This window comes from Ranitomeya variabilis, chromosome 6, assembly GCF_051348905.1.
Source record: "Ranitomeya variabilis isolate aRanVar5 chromosome 6, aRanVar5.hap1, whole genome shotgun sequence".
Taxonomy (NCBI): Eukaryota; Metazoa; Chordata; class Amphibia; order Anura; family Dendrobatidae; genus Ranitomeya; species Ranitomeya variabilis.
In genome coordinates this window covers 132,987,300-133,011,585 of record NC_135237.1, presented here as the reverse complement: position 1 = coordinate 133,011,585, position 24,286 = coordinate 132,987,300, and the positions used below count along the sequence as shown (strand labels likewise).

Genomic DNA, 24,286 nt, shown 5'->3' with positions numbered 1-24,286 from the left:
AAGTGGCAAAAAACAATGCTTTATCATCATACTACCGAACAAAAAGTGCAATAAAACACGATCAAAAAGACAGATGTAAATAAAAATGGTACCGCTGAAAATATCATCTTGTCCCGCAATAAACAAGCTTCCATACAGCGCCATCACCAGAAAAATAAAAAAGTTATAGCTCTCAGAATAAAGTGATGCAGAAATAATTATTGTTTATATAAAATAGTTTTTATTGTGTAAAAGCGCCAAAACATAAAAAAATTATATAAATGAGGTATCGCTGTAATCATACTGACCTGAAGAATACACCTCCTTTATCAATTTTACCACACGTGGAACGGTGTAAACGCACCCCCCAAAGAAATTTAGGAATTGCTGTTTTTTGTTCATTCTGCCTCCCAAAAATCAGAATAAAAAGCGATCCAAAAATGTCATGTGCCGGAAAATGGTTCCAATAAAAACGTCAACTCGTCCTGCAAAAACCAAGACCTCACATGACCGTGGGCCAAAATATGGAAAAATTATAGCTCTCTCAAAACTATTCTTTGCAATAAAAAGCATCTTTTAGTGTGTGACAGCTGACAAACATAAAAACCCGCTATAAATAGTAAATCAAACCCCCCTTTATCACCCCCTTAGTTAGGGAAAAATAATAAAATAATTTTCTTTATTTATTTCCATTTTCCCATTAGGATTAGGGTTAGGGTTAGGGCTAAAGTTAGGGTTAGGGTTTGGAGTATGTTTACTGTTGGGGTTAGGGTTGGGATTAGGGTTGGGGTGTGTCAGGGTTAGGGGTGTGGTAGGGTTATGTTTAGGGTTGGGTTTAGGGTTAAGGGTGTGTTGGGGTTAGGGGTGTGGTTAGGGTTGGGATTAGGGTTAGGGGTGTGTCAGGGTTAGGGGTGTGGTAGCGTTATGGTTAGGGTTGGGACTAGGGTTAGGGGTATGTTGGGGTTAGGGGTGTGGATAGGGTTGGGACTAGGGTTAGGGGTGTGTTCGGGTCAGGGTTGGAGTTAGAATTGGGGGGTTTCCACTGTTTAGGCACATCAGAGGCTCTCCAAAAGCGACATTGCTTCTGATCTCAATTCCAGCCAATTCTGAAGAAGTAAAATGGTGCTCCTTCCCTTCCGAGCTCTGCTGTGCGCCCAAACAGTGGTTTACGCCCACATATGGGGTATCAGCGTACTCAGGACAAATTGGACCACAACTTTTGTGGTCCAATTTCTCCTGTTACCCTTGGGAAAGATTAATAACCGATATCCACCAATCCAAAAGCAGTAGACTGAGCAGGGTGTGATTAGTATAAGACTATAAAAATTAACCTTTAATTAAATATGATTAAAATAGGGATGAAAATACAAAAAAACAAAAATAGACAAGGACTCACATGAAAATCACATTCACAGGAATGTCTAATACCACAAACAATCCCCGAGACCTAAGGGAACCAAATAACCATATGTCTCCAGGGGAGATAGATGCTAACCAAAACCCAGGGCCGGCGTTAGGGGCAGGCAGACTAGGCAGCTGCCTGGGGCCCCCGCTGCCCTAGGGGCCCCCAGCCAGGGGCAGACATACTGTTGATGGCACTGCTCCAGGGCCCAGAGGTGGAGGGTGGCCCCTGCAGGAAGGCTCGGTATCATGCAGGGTCGGGCCCCTCTCACTCCCTCCTGTAATCATGGAACACCGAGTGCCGGGGAAAGAGCGGGGCGCGAAGTGCAGGAGATCAAAAAGGGGGCGTGTCATGCAGGGAGAGACGCTGGCCAATGAACGCTTTCCTTACCTCACAGTGACCAGACTGAGGAGAGCGCTCACTGGCTGCCGTCTGTCCCCCTGCATGGAGCGTCCCAATCGTGAGTACTCGCCTACAGTCAGGGGCCCCAGCTGCACAGCAAATAGAGACATCAGTGGAGGAAGAGCAGGACTTCTTCTGCTCCCTCCACTGTTCTGTTCAGAGCAGGCTGCAGCGTCACGGTCTCCTCACAGAGAAGAGATGGGGGAGGAGGCTCACTGCACGGGACAGCACCAGGGGGCTGATATCAGTCCTGTCTGCTCTGTGCCCCATCCCCCACAGTGGGGTCTGCAGCCCTCTCCAGCTGAACTGACCTGCAGGGCTCATCTGATCACCTATACAAGATTAGTATGTATGTATATGCTTGTATATGTATGTGTGCATCTGTGTGTATCTATGTATGTTTCTATCTGTGTGTGTATCTGTATGTATGTACGGTATATGTGTGTATGTATGGTATATTTGTATGGCTGTGTGTGTATGCATGTACAGTATGTGTGTATCTGTGTATGTGCAATAAGTTTGTATGGATATATGGTATATATGTATGTTTATGTGCATGTACATACAGTATATGTGTATGTATATGTGTGTAGTATGTGTGTATGTACGGTACGTGTATGTGTATCTGTATGTTCGGTATATGTGTGTGTATGCATGTACGGTATATGTATGTATGTACGGTATGTGCATTTGGGTGTATTTTATATGTATGTACGGTATGTGTTTACTATATGTATATAACTATCTGTGTATGTACGGTATATGTGTGTGTATCTGTGTGTATGTACGATATATGTGTGTACGGCATTTGTCTGAATGTACGGTATATGCATGTGTGTATGTACGGTATGTGTATGTATGATGGTATATGTATGTGTATCTGTATGTATGATATATGTATGTGTTTGCATATACTGTATTTGTATGTGTATCTGTGTGTACGTATGGTGTATGTATGGTATATGTATGTACGGTATGCGTATACTATATGTGTATATAACTGTATGTGTGTATGCATGTAAGGTGTATGTCTGTATGTATGTACGGTATGTGTATCTGTGTGTATGTACAGTGTATGTGTGTATGTATATGGTATAGTTGTATGGCTGTGTGTGTATGCATGTACAGTATGTGTATCTGTGTATGTGCAATAAATTTGTATGGATATATGGTATATATGTATGTTTATGTGCATGTACATATAGTATATGTGTATGTATATGTGTGTACGGTATGTGTATATACTGTATGTGTGTATGTACGGTACGTGTATGTGTATCTGTATGTTCGGTATATGTGTGTGTATGCATGTACGGTATATGTATGTATGTACGGTATGTGCATTTGGGTGTATTTTATATGTATGTACGGTATGTGTTTACTATATGTATATAACTATCTGTGTATGTACGGTATATGTGTGTGTATCTGTGTGTATGTACGATATATGTGTGTACGGCATTTGTCTGAATGTACGGTATATGCATGTGTGTATGTACGGTATGTGTATGTATGATGGTATATGTATGTGTATCTGTATGTATGATATATGTATGTGTTTGCATATACTGTATTTGTATGTGTATCTGTGTGTACGTATGGTGTATGTATGGTATATGTATGTACGGTATGCGTATACTATATGTGTATATAACTGTATGTGTGTATGCATGTAAGGTGTATGTCTGTATGTATGTACGGTATGTGTATCTGTGTGTATGTACAGTGTATGTGTGTATGTATATGGTATAGTTGTATGGCTGTGTGTGTATGCATGTACAGTATGTGTATCTGTGTATGTGCAATAAATTTGTATGGATATATGGTATATATGTATGTTTATGTGCATGTACATATAGTATATGTGTATGTATATGTGTGTACGGTATGTGTATATACTGTATGTGTGTATGTACGGTACGTGTATGTGTATCTGTATGTTCGGTATATGTGTGTATGCATGTAGGGTATATGTATGTATGTACGGTATGTGCGTTTAGGTGTGTGTATTTTATATGTATGTACGGTATGTGTGTACTATATGTATATAACTGTATCTGTGTATGTACGGTATATGTGTACGGCATTTGTGGGAATGTACGGTATATGCATGTGTGTATGTACGGTATGTGTATGTATGATGGTATATGTATGTGTATCTGTGTGTATGTATGGTATATGTATGTGTTTGCATATACTGTATTTGTATGTGTATCTGTGTGTACGTACGGTGTATGTATGTGTATTTGTGTGTATGTATGGTGAGCTATTTTCACACCCCTGCATCTGGTTTCCTCCACGGAGTTGGAGAAACAATATGGAATTTCCCATGATGAGTTGGAAAAAACAAAACGCGTAGGGAAATGCTTCGTTTATCTTGGGGTAAAACCTACTATTGGTAGCGTGGATTTGTGTGTGGCTGGAATGTGCCCCCTTTCCGATTACAGCGCCAATAACCAGGGATCTCGACCACATTATATGAAAGTTAAAGAGGTGAGATCGTTCTGATTTTTTATATTCCAGTCGTGTTGCATGCAGTACATCCGATCACGGATATGGATTAGATAGTACATGTGACTGGTAAATTGTGCTGACATACATGGTTTTGGTTAGCATCTATCTCCCCTGGAGACATATGGTTATTTGGTTCCCCTAGGTCTCGGGGATTGTTTGTGGTATTAGACATTCCTGTGAATGTGATTTTCATGTGAGTCCTTGTCTATTTTTGTTTTTTTGTATTTTCATCCCTATTTTAATCATATTTAATTAAAGGTTAATTTTTATAGTCTTATACTAATCACACCCTGCTTAGTCTACTACCCTTGGGAAAGTAAAAATTTTGGGGCTAAAAATCTTTTTTGTAGGAAAAAATGATTTTTTATTTTCACGGCTCTGCGTTATAAACTTTAGTGAAACACTTGGGGGTTCAAAGTTCTTACAACACATCTAGAAGAGTTCCTTGGGGGGGTCTAGTTTCCAAAATGGGGTCACTTGTGGGGGTTTCTTCTGTTTAGGCACATCAGTGGCTCTGCAAACGCAACAAGACGCCTGCAGACCATTCCATCAAAGTCTGCATTCCAAAACGGGCTCCTTCACTTCCGAGCTCTGCCATGCGCTCACACAGTGATTCCCCCTCATATCGGGTATCAGCATACTCAGGACAAATTGCACAACAACTTTTGGGGTCCAATTTCTCCTGTTACCCTTGGGAAAATAAAAAATTGGGGGCGAAAAGATATTTTATTGAAAAAAATATGACTTTTTCTTTTTACGGTTCTACATTATAAACTTCTGTGAAGCACTTGGGGGTTCAAAGTGCTCACCACACATCTAGATAAGTTCCTTAGGGAGTCACCCAAACAGTGGTTTACCTGCATATATGGGGTATCAGCGCACTCAGGACAAATTGTACAACAACTTTTGGGGTCCAATTTCTCCTGTTACCTTTAGTAAAATAAAACAAATTGGATCTGAAGTAATTTTTTGTGAAAAAAAGTGAAATGTTCATTTTTTTAATCATTCCAAAAATTTCTGTGAAGCACCTAAAGGGTTAATAAACTTCTTGAATGTGGTTTTGAGTACTTTGAGGGGTGCAGTTTTTAAAATGGTGTCACTTTTGGGCATTTTCTGTCATATAGGTTCCTCAAAGTCACTTCAAGTGTGAGGTGATCCCTACAAAAATGGTTTTGCAAATTTTGTTGTAAAAATGAGAAATCGCTGGTCAACTTTTAACCCTTATAACGTCCTAACGAAAAAAATTATGTTTCCAAAATTATGCTGATGTAAAGCAGACATGTGGGAAATGTTATTTATTAACTATTTTGTGTGATATGTCTCTCTAATTTAAGGGCATAAAAACTAAAATGTGAAAATTACAAAATTTTCAAAATGTTCGCTAAATTTCAGTTTTTTTTCCGCAAATAAACGCAAGTCATATCAAAGAAATTTTACCACATAAAGTACAATATGTCACGAGAAAACATTGTCAGAATCACCGGGATCCGTTGAAGCGTTCAAGAGTTATAACCTCATAAAGTGACACTGGTCAGAATTGTAAAAATTGTCCCTGTCATTTATGTGAAAACAGGCTTCGTCTCAAAGGGATTAATAGTACACGGTTTTATTTCAGTTAGTCATCATTCATACAGTATGTAGTATAAGGAACAGATAATGTTAAGGCATCACTAAGTTTTATATTAATTGTTTCTAGTCAAAACTGACATTAATAAATAATATTGGACCTCAATAAAGGTGTAGGAGTACCCCTAACATTTTGGGTGGATTTTCAGACCTTTAACACTCAGAAAGTAATTTGCTGCAACAACCAGCAGTAATGTTGTGGCATCTATGTTTGTTAAAAGAAATTTGTCCAAAAGTTGCAAAACATTCAACTGAAATGAAAAGTAATTTAATGAAACCTAAAATGCTAGGTTTCGAAGTTTTTCCATGTAAGTTCACAACTGGTAACAAACATGCGACTACAATAGCATGTTATGGTCTTGGTGTGTACTAGGTACCTAGTGTAGACAACTAAAACAGGTATTCTAAAAAAAATTAGGAAACCTTTAATATGAAAGGTGAAGAAAAAAAACCCAAGTGCATTTACAAAATATGATGGCACCAGTAAATATAGGTAGAATCAGTTCCCACAATAAAGCACCTGCAAATGGCTGCAGTATTTAGGTTACGTGTGTATTATTGGAACAAGGAAGCACGTTCAAAAAATTATTTTAGATTACTCCCACATCTTTGGTCGGTAAACGCTTGTATCTAAATTTCTGAATATGGGAGATTTCTCTTAAAAAAGCATGGCTCAGAACACAGGCATCACACGTTTATTTACAAATAGAAACAAGCCTTGAATTCAGACTTTGGATTTAGTTGCAAAAACTGCAATGAGTGGTTTAATACTGGCTTGCCGGCACAGTATGAAAAACACAGTTATTAAGGCTCTTTTGCTGCTGTATATCAAAGATATATTTATTTCCAGTCGCATACTGGGTTCTGACGATGAGACTGTTACAACAGTTCACTGTATATCACTTAAATGTCAGATTTCTATTCACAGACTGAGACTATGACTTCCATTTTTAATCCTGTATAACAGCACTGAAGTAGTACACCACAATCACATTAGGCCTTTTTCTATCCCTATGCTGTGTTCTCTGATGCTCTGAGTGCTCCTATCCATACACAGTACAGGTATAAAATGGCTAGACCCTCAATTGTATACTGGCTGTGATAGCCTGCTTGATGGCTATACTTAACATGTGATCTGATTGCTGCAGGACAATATGAGGATGCTTGTGCTGCCGCACATGACACCATTACACTGTTCACTGAGTGTGTCTAAGAGTCGCATGGCTCAAGGTATAGTGCTGCAACCCTAGACCACCAATAAAGCAGAGTTCTCTCAGTGAGTGTGAGGTCAATAGATTTAGATGTTCTCGATTTAGGGCGCATACCCTCAGCTGGTGCAGGAACTCCCCACACCTCCACCCTGGTGTATTACAATCACAAGGAAGGAAGCAGTCCGTTTTATAAAAACAAAACTGCTTTTACTGATTAAACTGATGTAACATATGGACACAAGGCACAACATTTATCCACATTTTCAACTAGTTTACACAGAGGCACAGACATACCGGCTATATGTGATGGCACTCAATTTGCTAATTATATTTCAGTATTACGCGGTGCCTGACCTGAACTCTACATTCCTTTTGTTTATTCTTTGCTGACTACAGTCCTTCCCAATTGATACCCTTGCCCCAGCCTGAAAAGTCTAGTCTTTCTTCACTATAACTTCCAGGTCTGGCCTACATGTTGCCTCCTCTTCAGCTTCACTTCTCCTCTGCTGTCTCAGGGTTACCCACTAGTCTAAAACTCTACCTCCTTGGCTCCTGGCCACATCCACTCAAGCTGATCTCTCTTTCTTTGTCTAATCCATTTAATCACACAGGGTCCAGAGTGCTGCGGCCATATTGATCTGCCATCCGATCCAGTTACAGATTCTGGCTATCTCTGTTCTGGCCACAGATCTCACCTCCTCTACATTATCATATTACCTATTCACTAACCATCTCTACAGGAAATCATGCTCTTCTCCTTTCTAAAAACCCCTCCAAACTGCAGCGCTGGCTAACTGCTAACTCTACAGTGTTCTGCATCTACACGATACCTTCACTTCCCCACCACATATTAGTTAATCTTACTTTTTGCAGAGGATAATAATAACCAAAGCTATAGCATAAAGCATTACATATAGAAATTGCAGCAAGTTGATAGTCATCATCCTTTATTCTCTATTTCATTATATATTACCATCAATATCATACACTATATTCTCCTGCCATACTCTTAAATGTAAAGTATGTGTGAAGTGGCTCTAGGCATATTTTTCGTGATCCTCTCGAATTGAATCGCAGATCACTCAAATGGAACTGTGAATTAGAGGAAACTTGACATGAATTCAGACTTCCGTTGATTGATTTGCTCATCTCTAGGGTTACTGCATGTAGTACGTATTAACATTTGCATCTTTTGTGTATGTGAGTCCAAATGTGTGCCTAATGAGAATGTTTGTCTTAATTTACATGTGAATGTGTGGGTGGGGAAATATGGAACATGGACCTAGACACATATTCTCCATAGGGACACTTTACTGCTAGTGTCCGCCTCTATGTTTCAAAGTGGTGCATTTTCTTTACTTCATTTGGATGGATCTGTAATTTGACCCTTTGGAAGTTTTGCGCCCCATCCCTTGAAGACTGAACGCTTTTGTGCTGCTCATCTTTACTTTATTGACATGTTATTATGTAAATGCTGTAGATCAAGGGTTCCCAAGATCAAGAGCCACATGCGGCTCACGGCCCGTGATGTGTGACTCGCGGCTATCTGCCAGCTTGGTGCATTAGCAATAGGTGTAGCAAACAGCTATTAAGAATATATCTCTTGATGGTGACTTTTGTGTGTAGCCCTGCACAGAAGAGCAGATCAGAATGGGGATAAGATAGGAAACCCTGGAGCTTGGCATACTGCCTTGGTGTGATTTCAGTGGAAAGCTTTGGATGTCGTTATACTGGTAATATGGGCTCTGGGTGTCACTACTGTGAGTGGGGCAGGAGATGGATGTTGCTCGCGACCTCATTCATAGCTGAATGTGTCTCTCAAGGTCAGAAACGTTAGGGACGTCTGCTGTAGGTCATGATTGCATTTAATTGCGATACGTTTTTAATTTGCTGAAGACCCTCATGCATGTGAATATTTTGACTTAATACACTACACTTTTGTTTTTATTATAGTAAGTACTGTACATAATGCTTGGTCAATGTAAGAAAAGAAATACCAAAGTGTAGAATTACATGTTGAACTATGACTTATTTTCCTTTTGTGAATGTTATTTCTATGGGACATTTAGATTAACTGTTTACCTACCTTCAGGAGGATTGCAGATTCCAAAAATTAATTCATCTTCTATAGTCTTCAATGTTTCAAAAGATTCCAGATAATGCACTCGTTCTATCTTCCCACTTATTTCTAGTAGTTGAGTTTTATTTGCTTTAAAAATGCCCACTGAAATAATGTTCACACTACCGTTCCTCAGGGAGGCAGACTGAGTTTTAACATCATCCTGTGATTTTCCATCTGTTATAAGTATCAGGAACTTTTTCACCTTAGGTCTAGCACCTTTTTTTTCTGTGAAATACTGGGAGACATAGTCCAAGGCTTTCCCGGTGTATGTACCCTTATCCATGTATGCCATATTTTCAATGGCTTCCCAGATACTAGCTTTGGTTCCATTCTTGTTTAGCCGTAGCACCTCCATGCTGTCATCACTGAATTGGACAACGCCAAACTGAACGTCATTTGGCCCAACCTTCGTTTTGTTAACCAGGCTTTTCATAAAGTCCTTCATTTTAATAAAGTTATCTGAGCCTATGCTTCCAGAACTGTCAACCAGGAACATGATATCAGCCTCTACATTTTGACAAGCTGTAAAGACATAAATAATATTTTTTAGACGGTATTTGCTCTAAACCTGTAAGAGTAAAGCCATTTTCCAGAGTTACTAAAAACAACAAATAATTTAGTCAAATTAAGTCCAAAAACAGCACAAACATTTCTGTTTACATTATGTTCATGCCTTAATAAAATGATTGTGCTGGACCCTTTCAGATATATACCAAACTGTGTTATGGTTTAACATGTAATCCCACTACTCATAGTGACAGCCTGACCAAAAATTATTATACAAATATGTCCTGGACCACATTTTGAAAAATTTGTGAAAAGGAAAATCATACTTAAATCGTTGTCATATCTCTTTGGCATAGGGTATCAAAGTATGAGGTATTGATCTTTGGTTGCACCGTGATCAGCAAAAAGAAGGGGCCACGATCCTCCATGGCAATACATACAGTGCCACTCTGTGTTTTGGAATCAGCTTTTGTGAAGGAGAAAAAAGTTTTGCCCTTTCACCTGACAGTAGAACAACACCCAAAAGACAGCACACAAGAAAACAGATATATAAGTATCTCCTTATATGGTGCAGTCTTGACCCTATTGGACTGATCATATATAGTAATTTGAGATCATGTCAATCAATCTTGAAATTTTGGAGTACGCAAGAAAATGGCATATGTTTAAATTAAACAATACTGGCCAAAGTGTGTGAATGGGTGTGTATATATACATATCTACTGTACATATATAAATATATAATATATAATATATATATAATATATATATATATATATGTCACCAGGTTTTTGACACCTAATCTGGGAGCAGCATAAGGTAGAGACAGAGATCCTGTTTATAGCAATGTGTCACGTACTGGGCTGTTTAGTGGAGTGTAGTTGTTTAGAGAGATTATCACAAGAGGACTAGTAACCCTGCTGCCAGATAGTCAAGTGTATGAACTCTGTGTAACCCCACCTCCTTTACTGATTGGCAGCTTTCTGCGCACTGTACATGGTTAGAAAGCTGCCAATCAGTGGTGTGGGCGGGGTTACACAGGGCTCAGCATTCAGAGAACTGCTAGATCTTCATCAGATGTAACAGGGATTTAAAAAAATGACAGCAAGCAGCCCAGTAAGTGACACACCATTGGAATCAGGATCTCTGCTCCACATTATGCTGCTCTTGGAGTAGCAAAAAACTGGTGTCATACTTTTTTAAAATCTTGGCATGTTCAGTTTTCAGTATCAGTATGTATATGAACAGTATATAGTTATATAGTTAATATGGTTGAGAAAAGACACATGTCCATTAACAAGTACATGCAAAGGATGAGAAAGGATAAGGGAACATATATATAACCACATCCATAATGCATGACCTAGTCTGCCCTATAAGAGCTAATCTTTCCCTCTTGATCTTAATTATCAAGCTACTGGACTATGCATTCAGAAAACAACTTTACATATTTACATATGCATTTAGGTTTGTTTTTTTTCTAAAAAAGAATCTAATTCATAAAATTTGTTTTTACCTTTTGAAGTACAAATTTGCTGAGCTATCAGATTTTTTATGTCTTTCAAAGAATCAAAGTTGTGCACAAAGTAGACCCTTTTGGGATCGCCAGTGATTTCCAGCAATTGCGTCTGGTTGGCTTCTTTAACTCCAATCGCATACACATTAACTTTACTTTCTCTCAGAATCATTGCAGCTTCTTTCACACTATCTTGAGATTCTCCATCTGTAAGAACAATAAAATATACAGGCACATTCCCAGGCCTGATATTGTTGGGATTTACTATTAATTCATGTGTGTAATTTATTGCAGCTCCAGTTTGGGTCCCTCCACCTCGCTGCCTGATATTCTGGATGGCCAGTTTTAAGTCCGTTTTTCTGTAATCAGTACCTATACCAAACTCCAGTTGACTGAAATCTGAGTACTGCACAGCCCCTACTCGAACCTTCTGAGGACCTATGTCATACATTTCTACCAGCTCCACCAGAAATTCCTTCATGGCTAGAAAATCCGTGGGTTGAATACTTCCAGAACCATCTATGAGCAGATGAATATCAGCAAGCTCTGTGTTAAGGCAACCTGCAGAAAAACACATTTATAATGAAAAATACAAGAAAATGAATAACCAATATACTGCATGACGCAGACAGGCCATAGTGGTACTGGTATTTATTACAATGGTATTGTAGGCAGGTATGGGTAAGCTTGCCCTCTTTTTCTAAGAATTTTTTTTTACATTTCATGTCCTTTTCGAGAAATTGTAGGGACTCACAAAACAATGAGGACCCTTAAAGCAAGTTGCGTATTTTCACAAAAATATTGACGAATATCTCAGATTTTTTTATTTGTGTGGGATGCAGCCAGGCTGTGTAATGGTGGTGTAAACTAGGGTGTTTGTACCTGTGGGGTGTCCTGATCTAGTACTGGATAGCCCACCTGATCGGTACTTGAAAATCTTTCCCACCTAAATATTTCATGATCAACTGTGAGTGATAGTATTGCAAAATGGAAGCGCTTACAAAATACGGCAACTCAGCCATGAAGTAGAGATCACACAAATTTACTGTGAGAGGTCGCAAAGAGCTGAGGTGCCTAGTGTATAAAAGTCTCTAACGCTCTGCTGCCTCAATTCCTGCAGGGTTCTAAATCTTCACTGGGAATACAATTATTGACATAGCTTAAAGAGAATCTATCAGCCCAGTTTTGTAATGCAAAGTAAAGACATGGCTGTAATGACGCTGCAATACAGATTATATTGATAATTGTGGAGAAGAAATCCGCTTTGCTGTTCTTTAATTACCATTTGGAGTTTTCTGCTCATTAGATTTCAGTGCACAGGGGCAGGACTGTGCACGGGAACTTCTCCTCCCTGTCTGTGATTCCCGTCCCTCCGATGCCTCCGATCTTAGAATGTGGTCATTGTTGAGATTTCAAAACGAGGAGGTAGGTCATTCTGAGGCTGAACAAAGGTCGCGAGGCCGGAGAATCACAGACAGGGAGGACAAGTCCCCATGCACAGTCCGGCCACTGTGCACCGAAAACTAATTGGCATAAAACTTCAATCAAATGGTGATTAAAGATGAACAACAAAGTGGATTTATTCTCCAAAGGTATCAATGTAATCGGTATTACTGCACCATTAAAGCTATGTTTTTACTTTACACTACAAAATTGTGCTGGTAGGTTCTCTTTAACTTTGGTGCTTTGGTTCTCAGTACAGAGAAGCTACAGGCAAGCTTTACATCACCAATGTCAACAGCCACTGGACTTTGGAGAACTCTAAATGGGTTTGTGGAGTATGAAATCATGCTTATCTAAAGAGTACTCTGATGGACAAATCTGGGTTTGCTAGAGGCCAGGAGCATGTTACCATCCCGACTGGCTTGTGCCAACTGTAACGTTGGTAGCTGTGGTGAAAAACTACATATTAATGTCTATGGATTAAGGATGGGTTGTGATGAAAGTTCCTGTAGGTGTAGATATCACAAAATTTTTATCCATATAGTGCATATATAATGCATGTTAATTTTGCTCGGAGTAATGGCCAGGATGTAACAGCCACTGGCAGTAGAATTCCAGCCAGGTATGTTTCACTCTGATACACTGCGGTGTTTCAGAGACAAACATACTTAATAGCCACTGGGGGACTAGACTGCACTTCTCCCTGCCCAGTGACAGTAACTGACAGGTCTCTGCCTACGTGTATATTTAGGCAGACATCTGTCAGTCACTAACAGTGGGCATCCAACTAGTCTATAGTGCGACTTGGTCTCCTGCCCGGCTGGGATACAACAGCCAGTGGCTAATGCTGTCCACAGTTTGAGCAACATGTATCAACTGTCAGTTTCCCTTTAACTTACTGTAGAATGTAAAAGAGCCATGTACTAAGATTGCAAAATAGCACAAGAGATCAACAATTCTGTTAATGCCTAGGGGAGGCCATGCAAATTCGACAAGTAGATTGATGGTTGAGCAAGCATTGAATGATTATCTCATAAATTATAATTTTGTAAATGCCGATTTGCACATTTTTGTCTGTTTGGCCATTTTGTCTTCCATACAGATGCAGCAAAGTGCGGTAAGCTACGCCAATAAAGTAACCTTGCAATTTGCTTATCTGGCATTCATTTACGTTGCATGATGATCGGACAGTCAATGCATATAGCGTAGGTGCCACTGTATGATTTTTATACAGAGTAGCTTGCAATCTGCCAAAAAAGCTTCTGCTACATTTGTACATTTTCAATCAGGATGAACAATCTTTCTGGGAATTTTTACAGGAAAGATCATAAGAAAGTCAGACAAAAAGATGATTCAATTTCAGATGTGGATACTTTTATATAAAAGTGTCATTGGTCAGCTGAAATCATTGTTCATAGTCTGCATGATTAACAGTGTTTCAATATGACACTGATCTATGAAGAGGTTATTGCCTAGAAGCAATGCTCCTAAGGAAAAAAACAGCAAGTGATGGAGTACCGGAGTATCTAGTCTCCATATTAAAGCAGAAGCATATGCAAGTGCACAATGTAGAGTATCATTAAACTTGAATGTACTAATATACAGCATTTCAAAAACATCTCTTTTATCACAATTGCTGTACGAACTATGACAATCCTACCTTGTTTGATCAGGTCAGTTTGTTCTGATAAGGCAACGACATCTTGATCAATGACATTCCCGATTTTCTTCAGTAAAATATCTGCATTTGTTGAAAGATCAGAAAACGTCTTCACCTTGACTTGATAATTGTTGAAAGTCGAATATGAAGCAATTTGGTTCATTTGGGTTTCATTTACTTGAGAAATGCCCACAGTAAAAATTCTGACATTTTCTTGCTGAAGTAGATGAGCAGCCTCAATTACACTATCTGCAGAGGACTTATGAGAGACCAGGATGGCTATCTGTTTTATTCCCTGGCTCTTTCTGCTTGCCGCAGCATCACCAAAGATTTCACTTCTTGTATAATTTATTGCACCTCCAATATTTGCAATCTTTTCATTTGATGCTGACAGTTCTCCTATAAATTCTTTAACAACAGAGTCACTGATTCCAGTATTGAGGGAAGCAATAACTTTTGCTTGGCTGTTGAATGCCACCAGGCCCACATGGACGCAATAATCATTTATCTCCAGATTGCTTAAGACATTAGTTAAGAAATTCTTCAAGTCTTCATTTTCTTTGCTTGTGTGTTTTGAAGTGTCCACAATTAGGACTACATCTGTCGCTATTCCTTTGTCACAAACTAAAGTAATAAAAAATGTGTTAATATTTTTTTTTATAAAAAGTCAACTTTTATGTTAATATAGCCACTTCAAACATCAAACACCAAAATATGAACACTGGATATTTGCATAGTAGAAATTTTAAGATCCTCCATTACCGTATACCATTTGGGCAGAGCAGGCAGACCCAGGGCATGCTGATTTAGTAAGTATGACATGACATGACACAATACTTGCACAGTCCACATTTACTACTCTCTGACAATTGTGCGGTTTTTCATGACCTATTCTTTCTTGCATGTGACTATATTTGGCCTATTTTTGCCTTGCTATTCTGTGATAGACATAATTGATATGTTTACATGCATGTTTTATATTTATAAGTGCCATTCTTGTAACTGTATATGCATATTGGTATTAACTTCATACATGGCATTTTTTTATTAGTAATTTATATATTTGTATATTTTTTGGCTCTTAGGAGTGTGCTCCCTGGTCCAGAACCTATAAATGATAGCTTTACTATCGTCTTATTTACTAGTTTAACATCACTTTACACGTATTTTACGGTCCTGCACATTGGAGGCCACTTCCTTTTTGAGCCTCTTTTTTTATTATTATTTTTTCTATTTATTATACATACTGTTTCTGCCATGTATGTGGTATGTGGACTGTCTCCTTGAACATTCAATATTTTTTTTATTGCTTGCACATTTCTTACTCACCTTCCCTGCATTGTCTTGCATGTCGCTCCATCACAATTTTAAATGTTTTTAATTGTATTTTGCTGTCTAACTTGGCATTGTTGTTAATAAAGCCGCTTTTTGATATATCATCGCCTTGTGTGCACTATACTTTGCACTCTTTCTTCTTATCTTCTTACATTACCATACACAGTATATTTTGTTTTCATTTTGAGAACTGTAACTTTTTTTGTCTTTTTGTCCACAGAGTTATATGAAGGATTACTTTTTTGGAGAATTATATTTTAAATTACAATGTAAGTTGAAAACACTGAAATCTTTTTAATATCTTGTTTTAAAGACCCAGACCTTATAACTAATTAAGGAAATCCTGAGAATGTTATCAATGAGGATACACCATCCTTTGTGTAGCTCTTATTGAACCAGGACAAAGAAAGTAATAACAGTGCGTAAGGGGTTCAAATAATAATTGCATTTAGAATTTCATACTTTTCAAATAAAATTAAATGTGTACATTTATTAGTAGAAATGAGCAGATTATGAGAGAGAGGAGAGAGATGAGTGCTTCATGAGAGAGAGGAGGAGTGAATCAGGACAGACAGTGAAGAGAGAGTAACGGATTGTGAGAAAAGAAGAGAGAGAAAAAGAAATGGAAATGCAAATTTTAGGAAATTTGACTCAAACTCAGTCCTCCACGGATTGATATGCTCAGATTTTTAGAATTTTACTATTGTTAAAGAACTCGAGATTGTGACCTCTTTTTACAAAATTTCCAAACGTAAAACATAATTGGAGTTAGTGATGAGCGAACACTAAAATGTTCGGGTGCTCGTTGTTCGAGTCGAACATCTCCCGATGTTCGAGTGTTCGTTTCGAATAACGAACCCCATTGTAGTCAATGGGAGACTCGAACATTTTTCAGCGGGACCAAAGCTCTGCACAGGGAAGGTCGCCTAAAAACCTGGGAAGCTCAGAAAATGATGGAAACAACACTGGAATGGACAGGAAACAGCAGGGGCAGCATGCATAGTTGCCTCTGAGGCTGCCCAAATGCACCATTACGCCAAATTATGGCCAGCAGCTTTGTGGTGACAGAGTGACCCACTTTGATGAGGTAGCAGGTGAAACACACCGAAATTGAGCCTGACACAGCATGGCAGCTATGGGCACGGCATGCGGAGGCAGCATCAGGCCGGAGAGCGGCACAGTGACGGACCCTTGAGGAGGCGGCAGCAGCATCATTCCTTACACATTGAGGCCACAGAGTGGCACAATTACATAGTTTGGAGGTAGCGAAGACCCAGCATGTGGAGGCGTCAGCACGGAGAGTGGCACGGTGACGGACCCTTGAGGAGGCGGCAGCAGCATCATTCCTTAATCCTTACACATTGAGGCCACAGAGTGGCACAATTACATAGTTTGGAGGTAGCGAAGACCCAGCATGTGGAGGCGTCAGCACGGAGAGTGGCACGGTGACGGACCCTTGAGGAGGCGGCAGCAGCATCATTCCTTTCACATTGAGGCCACAGAGTGGCACATTTACATAGTTTGGAGGTAGCGAAGACCCAGCATGTGGAGGCGTCAGCACGGAGAGTGGCACGGTGACGGACCCTTGAGGAGGCGGCAGCAGCATCATTCCTTACACATTGAGGCCACAGAGTGGCACAATTACATAGTTTGGAGGTAGCGAAGACCCAGCATGTGGAGGCGTCAGCAGCGTCAGCACGGAGAGTGGCACGGTGACATGACAGACTTCAGTTTGAGCTGCTTTAACACGGTGGCGAGTGGAAATCTGTAGAAATCCATGCTTTATTCATCTTGATAAGCGTCAGCCTGTCAGCGCTGTCAGTTGACAGGCGTGTATGCTTATCGGTGATGATGCCACCAGCTGCACTGAAGACCCGCTCTGACAACACGCTAGCGGCAGGGCAAGCCAGCACCTCCAAGGCGTACAGTGCCAGTTCTGGCCACGTGTCCAGCTTTGAAACCCAGTAGTTGTATGGAGCAGAGTGATCATGCAGGACGTTGGTATGGTCACCTAGGTAGTCCTTCACCATCTTTCAGTAAATCTCGCCTCTACTCTGTCTAGACTGTGGATTGGTGGCATACTCTTGCATGGGTGACATAAAACTGGCAAAGGCCTTGGAGATTGATCCTCTGCCAGCGCTTGACAAGCTGCCTGCTCCCCTCCTCTCCCTCGCTTGTTGGCCCTCAGAACCACGTCCTCTGCCGCTAGCGGTGTCAGATGGGAAGGCTATTTTCAGCTTGTGCACCAGGGCCAGTTGGTATTGATGCAGTCTCATACTCCTTTCCTCTATAGGAATTAGAGTGGAAAAGTTGTGCTTGTACCGGGGGTCCAAGAGGGTGAACACCCAGTAATCGCTGGTGGAAAATATTTTTCTCACGCGAGGGTCACGGGAAAGGCAGCCTAACATGAAGTCAGCCATGTGCGCCAGAGTCCCAACACGTAAGAATTCCCCCTCCGCAACAGGCCGACTCTCCATTTCCTCCTCCTCCTCCTCCTCCAACTCCTCCTCCTCAGCCCAAACACGCTGAACTGAGAAGAGGGAATGGGTACCGTCTTCAGTCTCGCCCACAGTCTCCTCCTCTTCATCCTCATCTTCCTCCTCCCCCTCCTCAGTTACACTCTGAGAAACAGACTGGCTGGTGTTCTCGCTCTCAGTCAACTCTTCTTCCCCCATCTCCTGTGACAATCGATGCGCCTCAGACTTCATGCTGAGCAATGATTTTTTCAGCAGACAAAGCAGCAGGATGGTGACGCTGATTATGGCGTCATCCCCGCTGACCATCAGTGTTGACTCGTCAAAGTGGCTTAACACCTTACATATATCAGACATCCACGTCCACTCCTCATTGTAGATTTGAGGAAGCTGACTAACTTGACTACCGGTTCTGGTGGAAGTGGTCATCTGACAGTCTACAATGGCTCTGCACTGCTGGTAAACCCTGTTTAACATGTGTAGGGTGGAATTCCATCTCGTTGGCACGTCGCACAACAGTCGGTGAGCTGGCAGTTGTAAGCGCCGTTGCACTGCCCTCAGGGTGGCAGCATCAGTGGTGGATTTGCGGAAATGGGCACAGATGCGTCTCACCTTGGTGAGCAAATCTGACAGATTGGGGTAGGTCTTGAGGAACCGCTGAACAACCAGATTGAACACGTGGGCAAGGCATGGAACGTGTGTGAGTCTGCCCAGTTGCAGAGCCGCCACCAGATTACGCCCGTTGTCACACACGACCATGCCTGCTTTCAGGTTCAGCGGCGCCAGCCAAAGATCCGTCTGAGCCGTCATGCCCTGTAACAGCTCCTGGGCAGTGTGCCTCTTGTCACCTAAGCTCAGCAGTTTTAGCACCGCCTGCTGGCGCTTGCCCACTGCGGTCCTGCTGCGACTGCAGCTGCCGACTGAAGGTGGCGTGTCCACGGATGGAAATTTACAAGTGGTGTTTGTGGAGGAGGAGGAGGAGGAGGAGGGGGGAGAAGTATAGTAATCCTGGGAAACAGTCACCGAGGTAGGCCCCGCAATCCTGGGTGTGGGCAACACATGAGCTGACCCCGGTTCAGACTCTGTCCCAGCCTCAACCAAATTAATCCAATGTGCCGTCAGGGAGATATAGTGTCCCTGCCCCCCAGCACTGGTCCACGTGTCCGTGGTTAAGTGGACCTTTTCTGTAACCGCGTTGGTCAGGGCACGGTTGATGTTCTGAGACACGTGCTGGTGTAGTGCTGGGACGGCACATCGAGAAAAATAGTGGCGGCTTGGGACGGAGTAGCGAGGGGCAGCCACCGCCATCAGGTTGCGGAATGCCTCCGTCTCCACCAGCCTGTAGGGCAGCATCTCCAAACTCAGGAGTTTGGAGACGTGGACATTTAAGGCCTGTGCATGTGGGTGGGTGGAGGCATATTTGCGCTTGCGCTCAAATGTTTCATGCAAAGACAGCTGAACACTGCGCTGGGACACATTGGTGGATTGTGGGGGGGGATGGTGAAGGTGCAGGGGTGGTTGCATGGCGGGAGTCGCTGGTGCTGGGCTCCTGGGCTGGGGAGTTACTGGCAGAGCCAGCATGTGACACAGGGGAAGGAGCAGCGGTGCGACCAGAAGGAGGTGAACGGCCTTGATTCCAATGAGTTGGGTGTTTAGCACTCATATGCCTGCGCATGCTGGTAGTGCTTAGGTTGCTAGTGGTGGCTCCCCTACTGAGCTTGGTGTGGCACAGGTTGCACAACACAGTCCGTCGGTCCTCCTCACTTTCTTTAAAGAAGCTCCAGACTTTAGAACACCGAGGCCTCGACCAAACTGGTTCACTTGTTGAACCTCTGTCTGATGAAATTACTCTGGCCCTGCCTCTCCCTCTGGTCGCACGTCTACCTCTTGCAACATTTTCTGATGTTACACTTGCCTCCCCCTCCGAAGCACTCTCTTGACTAGGCCTAACAACCCAGCTGGGGTCAGTCACCTCATCATCCACCGGCTCCTCCTCCTCCCATTCATCAGCCTGCTCCCCCCTGGGAATTACTGCACTGACAAGCACCTCACTGTCTGACACCCGTGTCTCATCCTCAGACACCTCTCCACAGACTATTTGTAAATCCCCACTTTCATCACCCACAGACTGGGAAAGCTCTCTATTTTGGGCATCGGGACAGACCCACTGGTCAGGTTGCTGCTCAGCAGTGCTTTGTGAATCTAGGAAGGGTTGGGAAAACAGTTCCTGGGAGTATGCAGGATTTGAATCACTAATTTCCAAGGAGGGGCCAGGCTGGGCGGGAGGAGGTTGAGCTGAAAGATCCTGAGGTCCACTCCCTTGGCTAGCTGTTGTGAATTTGGATTCTGGGCTCCCCCGGTGGCTACTGGTGGAATTGAACTTGTGACATCATCTTCCCTGTTCACCTGTTCTGATTAGATCTGGGTGTCGCTATATAACCTGGCTTCTCTGTTAGATGCTTGCCGGTCAACAATGTTATCAGAAGCCTCTCTGTGCTTGTTCCTGCTCCCAGACATCTACTAGATAAGTTGGACATTCGTCCATGTTTTGTTTTTGTATTTTGGTTCCAGTTCACAGCTGCAGTTTCGTTACTGTGTCTGGAAAGCTCTTGTTGATCAGGAATTGCCACTCTGGTATTATGAGTTAATGCCAGAGTCCTAAAGTAATTTCTGGATGTGTTTTGTTAGGGTTTTCTACTGACCATGAAAGTATGCTTTCTGTCTTCTGCTATCTAGAAAGCGGACCTCAAATTTGCTAAAACTATTTTCCTGCTGCGTTTGTTGTTTCATCTCATATCACTGCCAATATATGTGGGGGGCCTCTGTCTCCTTTTTGGGCATTTCTCTAGAGGTGAGTCAGGTCTTATATTTCCCTCTGCTAGCATTATTTAGTTCTCCGGCCGGCGCTGGGCATATAGGGATAAAAAGTAGGACATGCTACCTGGCTACTTCTAGATGATGCGGTAGGTTTAGTTCATGGTCAGTATAGTTACATCTTCCAAGAGCTTGTTCCTATTGAGGCTTATGCTAGTTCTCTGGCCATGGAGATCATGACAGTTTGACCGGCCCACTAAAGGGTTAAAATCCTTGGCTGAGAAAGGAGAGAAATAAGAAGTCTGCTGAAAATTTTTTTTTTTTTTTTTTTTTTCTCTAGTAGTTAGTGTGCTCTTAATTGGATCACTTGCCAGTCTGTCTATGCTGCAGTCTTTCTTTTTTTTCTCTCTCCTTCTAATCTTTGAATGGCTCTATGTTCACCTGTCTATAATGGATCTACAGAGTGTAACTGCAGGTTTGAATAATCTCGCCACGAAAGTGCAAAGTTTGCAGGATTTTGTTGTTCATGCTCCGGTATCAGAGCCGAGAATTCCTTTGCCGGAATTCTTCTCAGGGAATAGATCTAGCTTTCAGAATTTTAGAAATAATTGTAAGTTATTTTTGTCCCTGAAATCTCGTTCTGCTGGAGACCCTGCACAGCAGGTTGGGATTGTGATTTCCTTGCTCCGCGGCGACCCTCAAGATTGGGCTTTTGCATTGGCACCAGGGGATCCTGCGTTGCGCAATGTGGATGCGTTTTTTCTGGCCTTGGGCTTGCTGTATGAGGAACCTCATTTGGAACTTCAGGCAGAAAAAACTTTGATGTCCCTATCGCAGGGGCAAGATGAAGCTGAAATTTACTGCCAAAAATTCCGTAAATGGTCTGTGCTTACTCAGTGGAATGAGTGTGCCTTGGCGGCTACTTTCAGAGAGGGTCTTTCTGATGCCATTAAGGATGTTATGGTGGGGTTCCCTGTGCCTGCAAGTCTGAATGAGTCCATGACAATGGCCATTCAGATCGATAGGCGTCTGCGGGAGCGCAAACCAGTGCACCATCTGGCGGTGTCCACTGAGAAGACGCCAGAAAACATGCAGTGTGATAGAATTCTGTCCAGAAGCGAGCGGCAGAATTTTAGACGGAAAAATGGGTTGTGTTTCTATTGTGGGGATTCTACTCATGTTATATCAGCATGCTTTAAGCGTACTAAAAAGCTTGATAAATCCGTTCCCATTGGCACTTTACAGTCTAAATTTATTTTGTCTGTGACCCTGATTTGCTCTTTGTCATCTATTACTACGGACGCCTATATCGACTCTGGCGCCGCTTTGAGTCTTATGGATTGGTCCTTTGCCAATCGTTGTGGGTATGATTTAGAGCCTTTGGAGACTCTTATTCCTCTGAAGGGGATTGACTCCACCCCATTGGCTAATAATAAACCACAATACTGGACACAAGTGACTATGTGTATTAATCCGGATCACCAGGAGACTATTCGTTTTCTGGTGCTGTATAATCTACATGATGATTTGGTGCTGGGATTGCCATGGCTGCAGTCTCACAACCCAGTCCTTGACTGGAGAGCTATGTCTGTGTTGAGCTGGGGATGTAAGGGGACTCATGGGGACGTACCTTTGGTGTCCATTTCATCATCTATTCCCTCTGAAATCCCTGAGTTCCTGTCTGATTATCGTGACGTCTTTGAAGAACCCAAGCTGGGTTCACTACCTCCGCACCGTGAGTGCGATTGTGCTATAGATTTAATTCCGGGTAGTAAATACCCAAAGGGTCGTTTATTTAATCTGTCTGTGCCTGAACATACTGCTATGCGAGAATATATAAAGGAGTCCTTGGAAAAGGGACATATTCGTCCATCGTCATCTCCCTTAGGAGCCGGTTTTTTCTTTGTGTCAAAAAAAGACGGCTCTTTGAGACCATGTATTGATTATCGGCTTTTGAATAAAATCACGGTTAAATATCAATACCCATTGCCGTTGCTGACTGATTTGTTTGCTCGCATAAAGGGGGCCAAGTGGTTCTCTAAGATTGATCTCCGTGGGGCGTATAATTTGGTGCGGATCAGGCAGGGGGATGAGTGGAAAACCGCATTTAATACGCCCGAGGGCCACTTTGAGTATTTGGTGATGCCTTTTGGTCTTTCTAATGCCCCTTCAGTCTTCCAGTCCTTTATGCATGATATTTTCCGCGATTTTTTGGATAAATTTATGATAGTGTATCTGGATGATATTCTGATTTTTTCGGATGATTGGGACTCTCATGTCTGGCAAGTTAAGAGGGTTTTTCAGGTTTTGCGGTCTAATTCTCTGTGTGTCAAGGGTTCTAAGTGCGTTTTTGGGGTTCAGAGAATTTCCTTTTTGGGATATATTTTTTCTCCCTCTTCCATTGAGATGGATCCTGTCAAGGTTCAAGCTATTTGTGATTGGACGCAGCCCTCTTCTCTTAAAAGTCTTCAGAAATTTTTGGGCTTTGCCAACTTTTATCGTCGATTTATTTCTGGTTTTTCGGATGTCGTTAAGCCATTGACCGATTTGACTAGACAGGGTGCTGATGTTGCTAATTGGTCCCCTGATGCTGTGGAGGCCTTTCAGGAGCTTAAGCGCCGTTTTTCTTCTGCCCCTGTGTTGCGTCAGCCTGATGTGACTCTTCCTTTTCAGGTTGAGGTCGACGCTTCTGAGATCGGGGCTGGGGCAGTGTTGTCGCAGAAAAGTTCTGACTGCGCCGTGATGAGGCCTTGTGCCTTCTTTTCCCGTAAATTTTCGCCCGCTGAGCGGAATTATGATGTTGGGAATCGGGAGCTTTTGGCCATGAAGTGGGCGTTTGAGGAGTGGCGCCATTGGCTCGAGGGGGCCAGACATCAGGTAGTGGTATTGACTGACCACAAAAATTTGATCTATCTTGAGACCGCCAGGCGCCTGAATCCTAGACAGGCGCGCTGGTCATTATTTTTCTCTCGGTTTAATTTTGTGGTATCGTACCTACCGGGTTCTAAGAATGTTAAGGCGGATGCCCTTTCTAGGAGTTTTGAGCCTGATTCACCCGGCAACTCTGACCCCACAGGTATTCTTAAGGAGGGAGTTATCTTGTCAGCCGTTTCTCCAGACCTGCGGCGGGCCTTGCAGGAGTTTCAGGCGGATAGACCGGATCGTTGTCCGCCTGATAGGTTGTTTGTTCCTGATGATTGGACTAGTAGAGTCATCTCTGAGGTACATTCTTCTGCATTGGCAGGTCATCCTGGAATTTTTGGTACCAGGGATTTGGTGGC

At 42.1% G+C, this 24,286-nt stretch overlaps 1 protein-coding gene across 1 annotated transcript in view; it reads right to left on the bottom strand.

The window, feature by feature from the left end:
* LOC143781991 (collagen alpha-6(VI) chain-like) overlaps positions 1 to 24,286 on the bottom strand; it is a 251,975-nt gene that overhangs the window by 147,081 nt on the left and 80,608 nt on the right. Inside the window, exons 7-9 of the mRNA XM_077269012.1 lie at positions 14,383 to 15,006; positions 11,280 to 11,840; positions 9,221 to 9,778 (exon numbers count right to left, since the gene is read on the bottom strand). Coding sequence (XP_077125127.1) covers positions 9,221 to 9,778; positions 11,280 to 11,840; positions 14,383 to 15,006 — 1,743 coding nt within the window. The remainder of the gene's footprint in view (positions 1 to 9,220; positions 9,779 to 11,279; positions 11,841 to 14,382; positions 15,007 to 24,286) is intronic.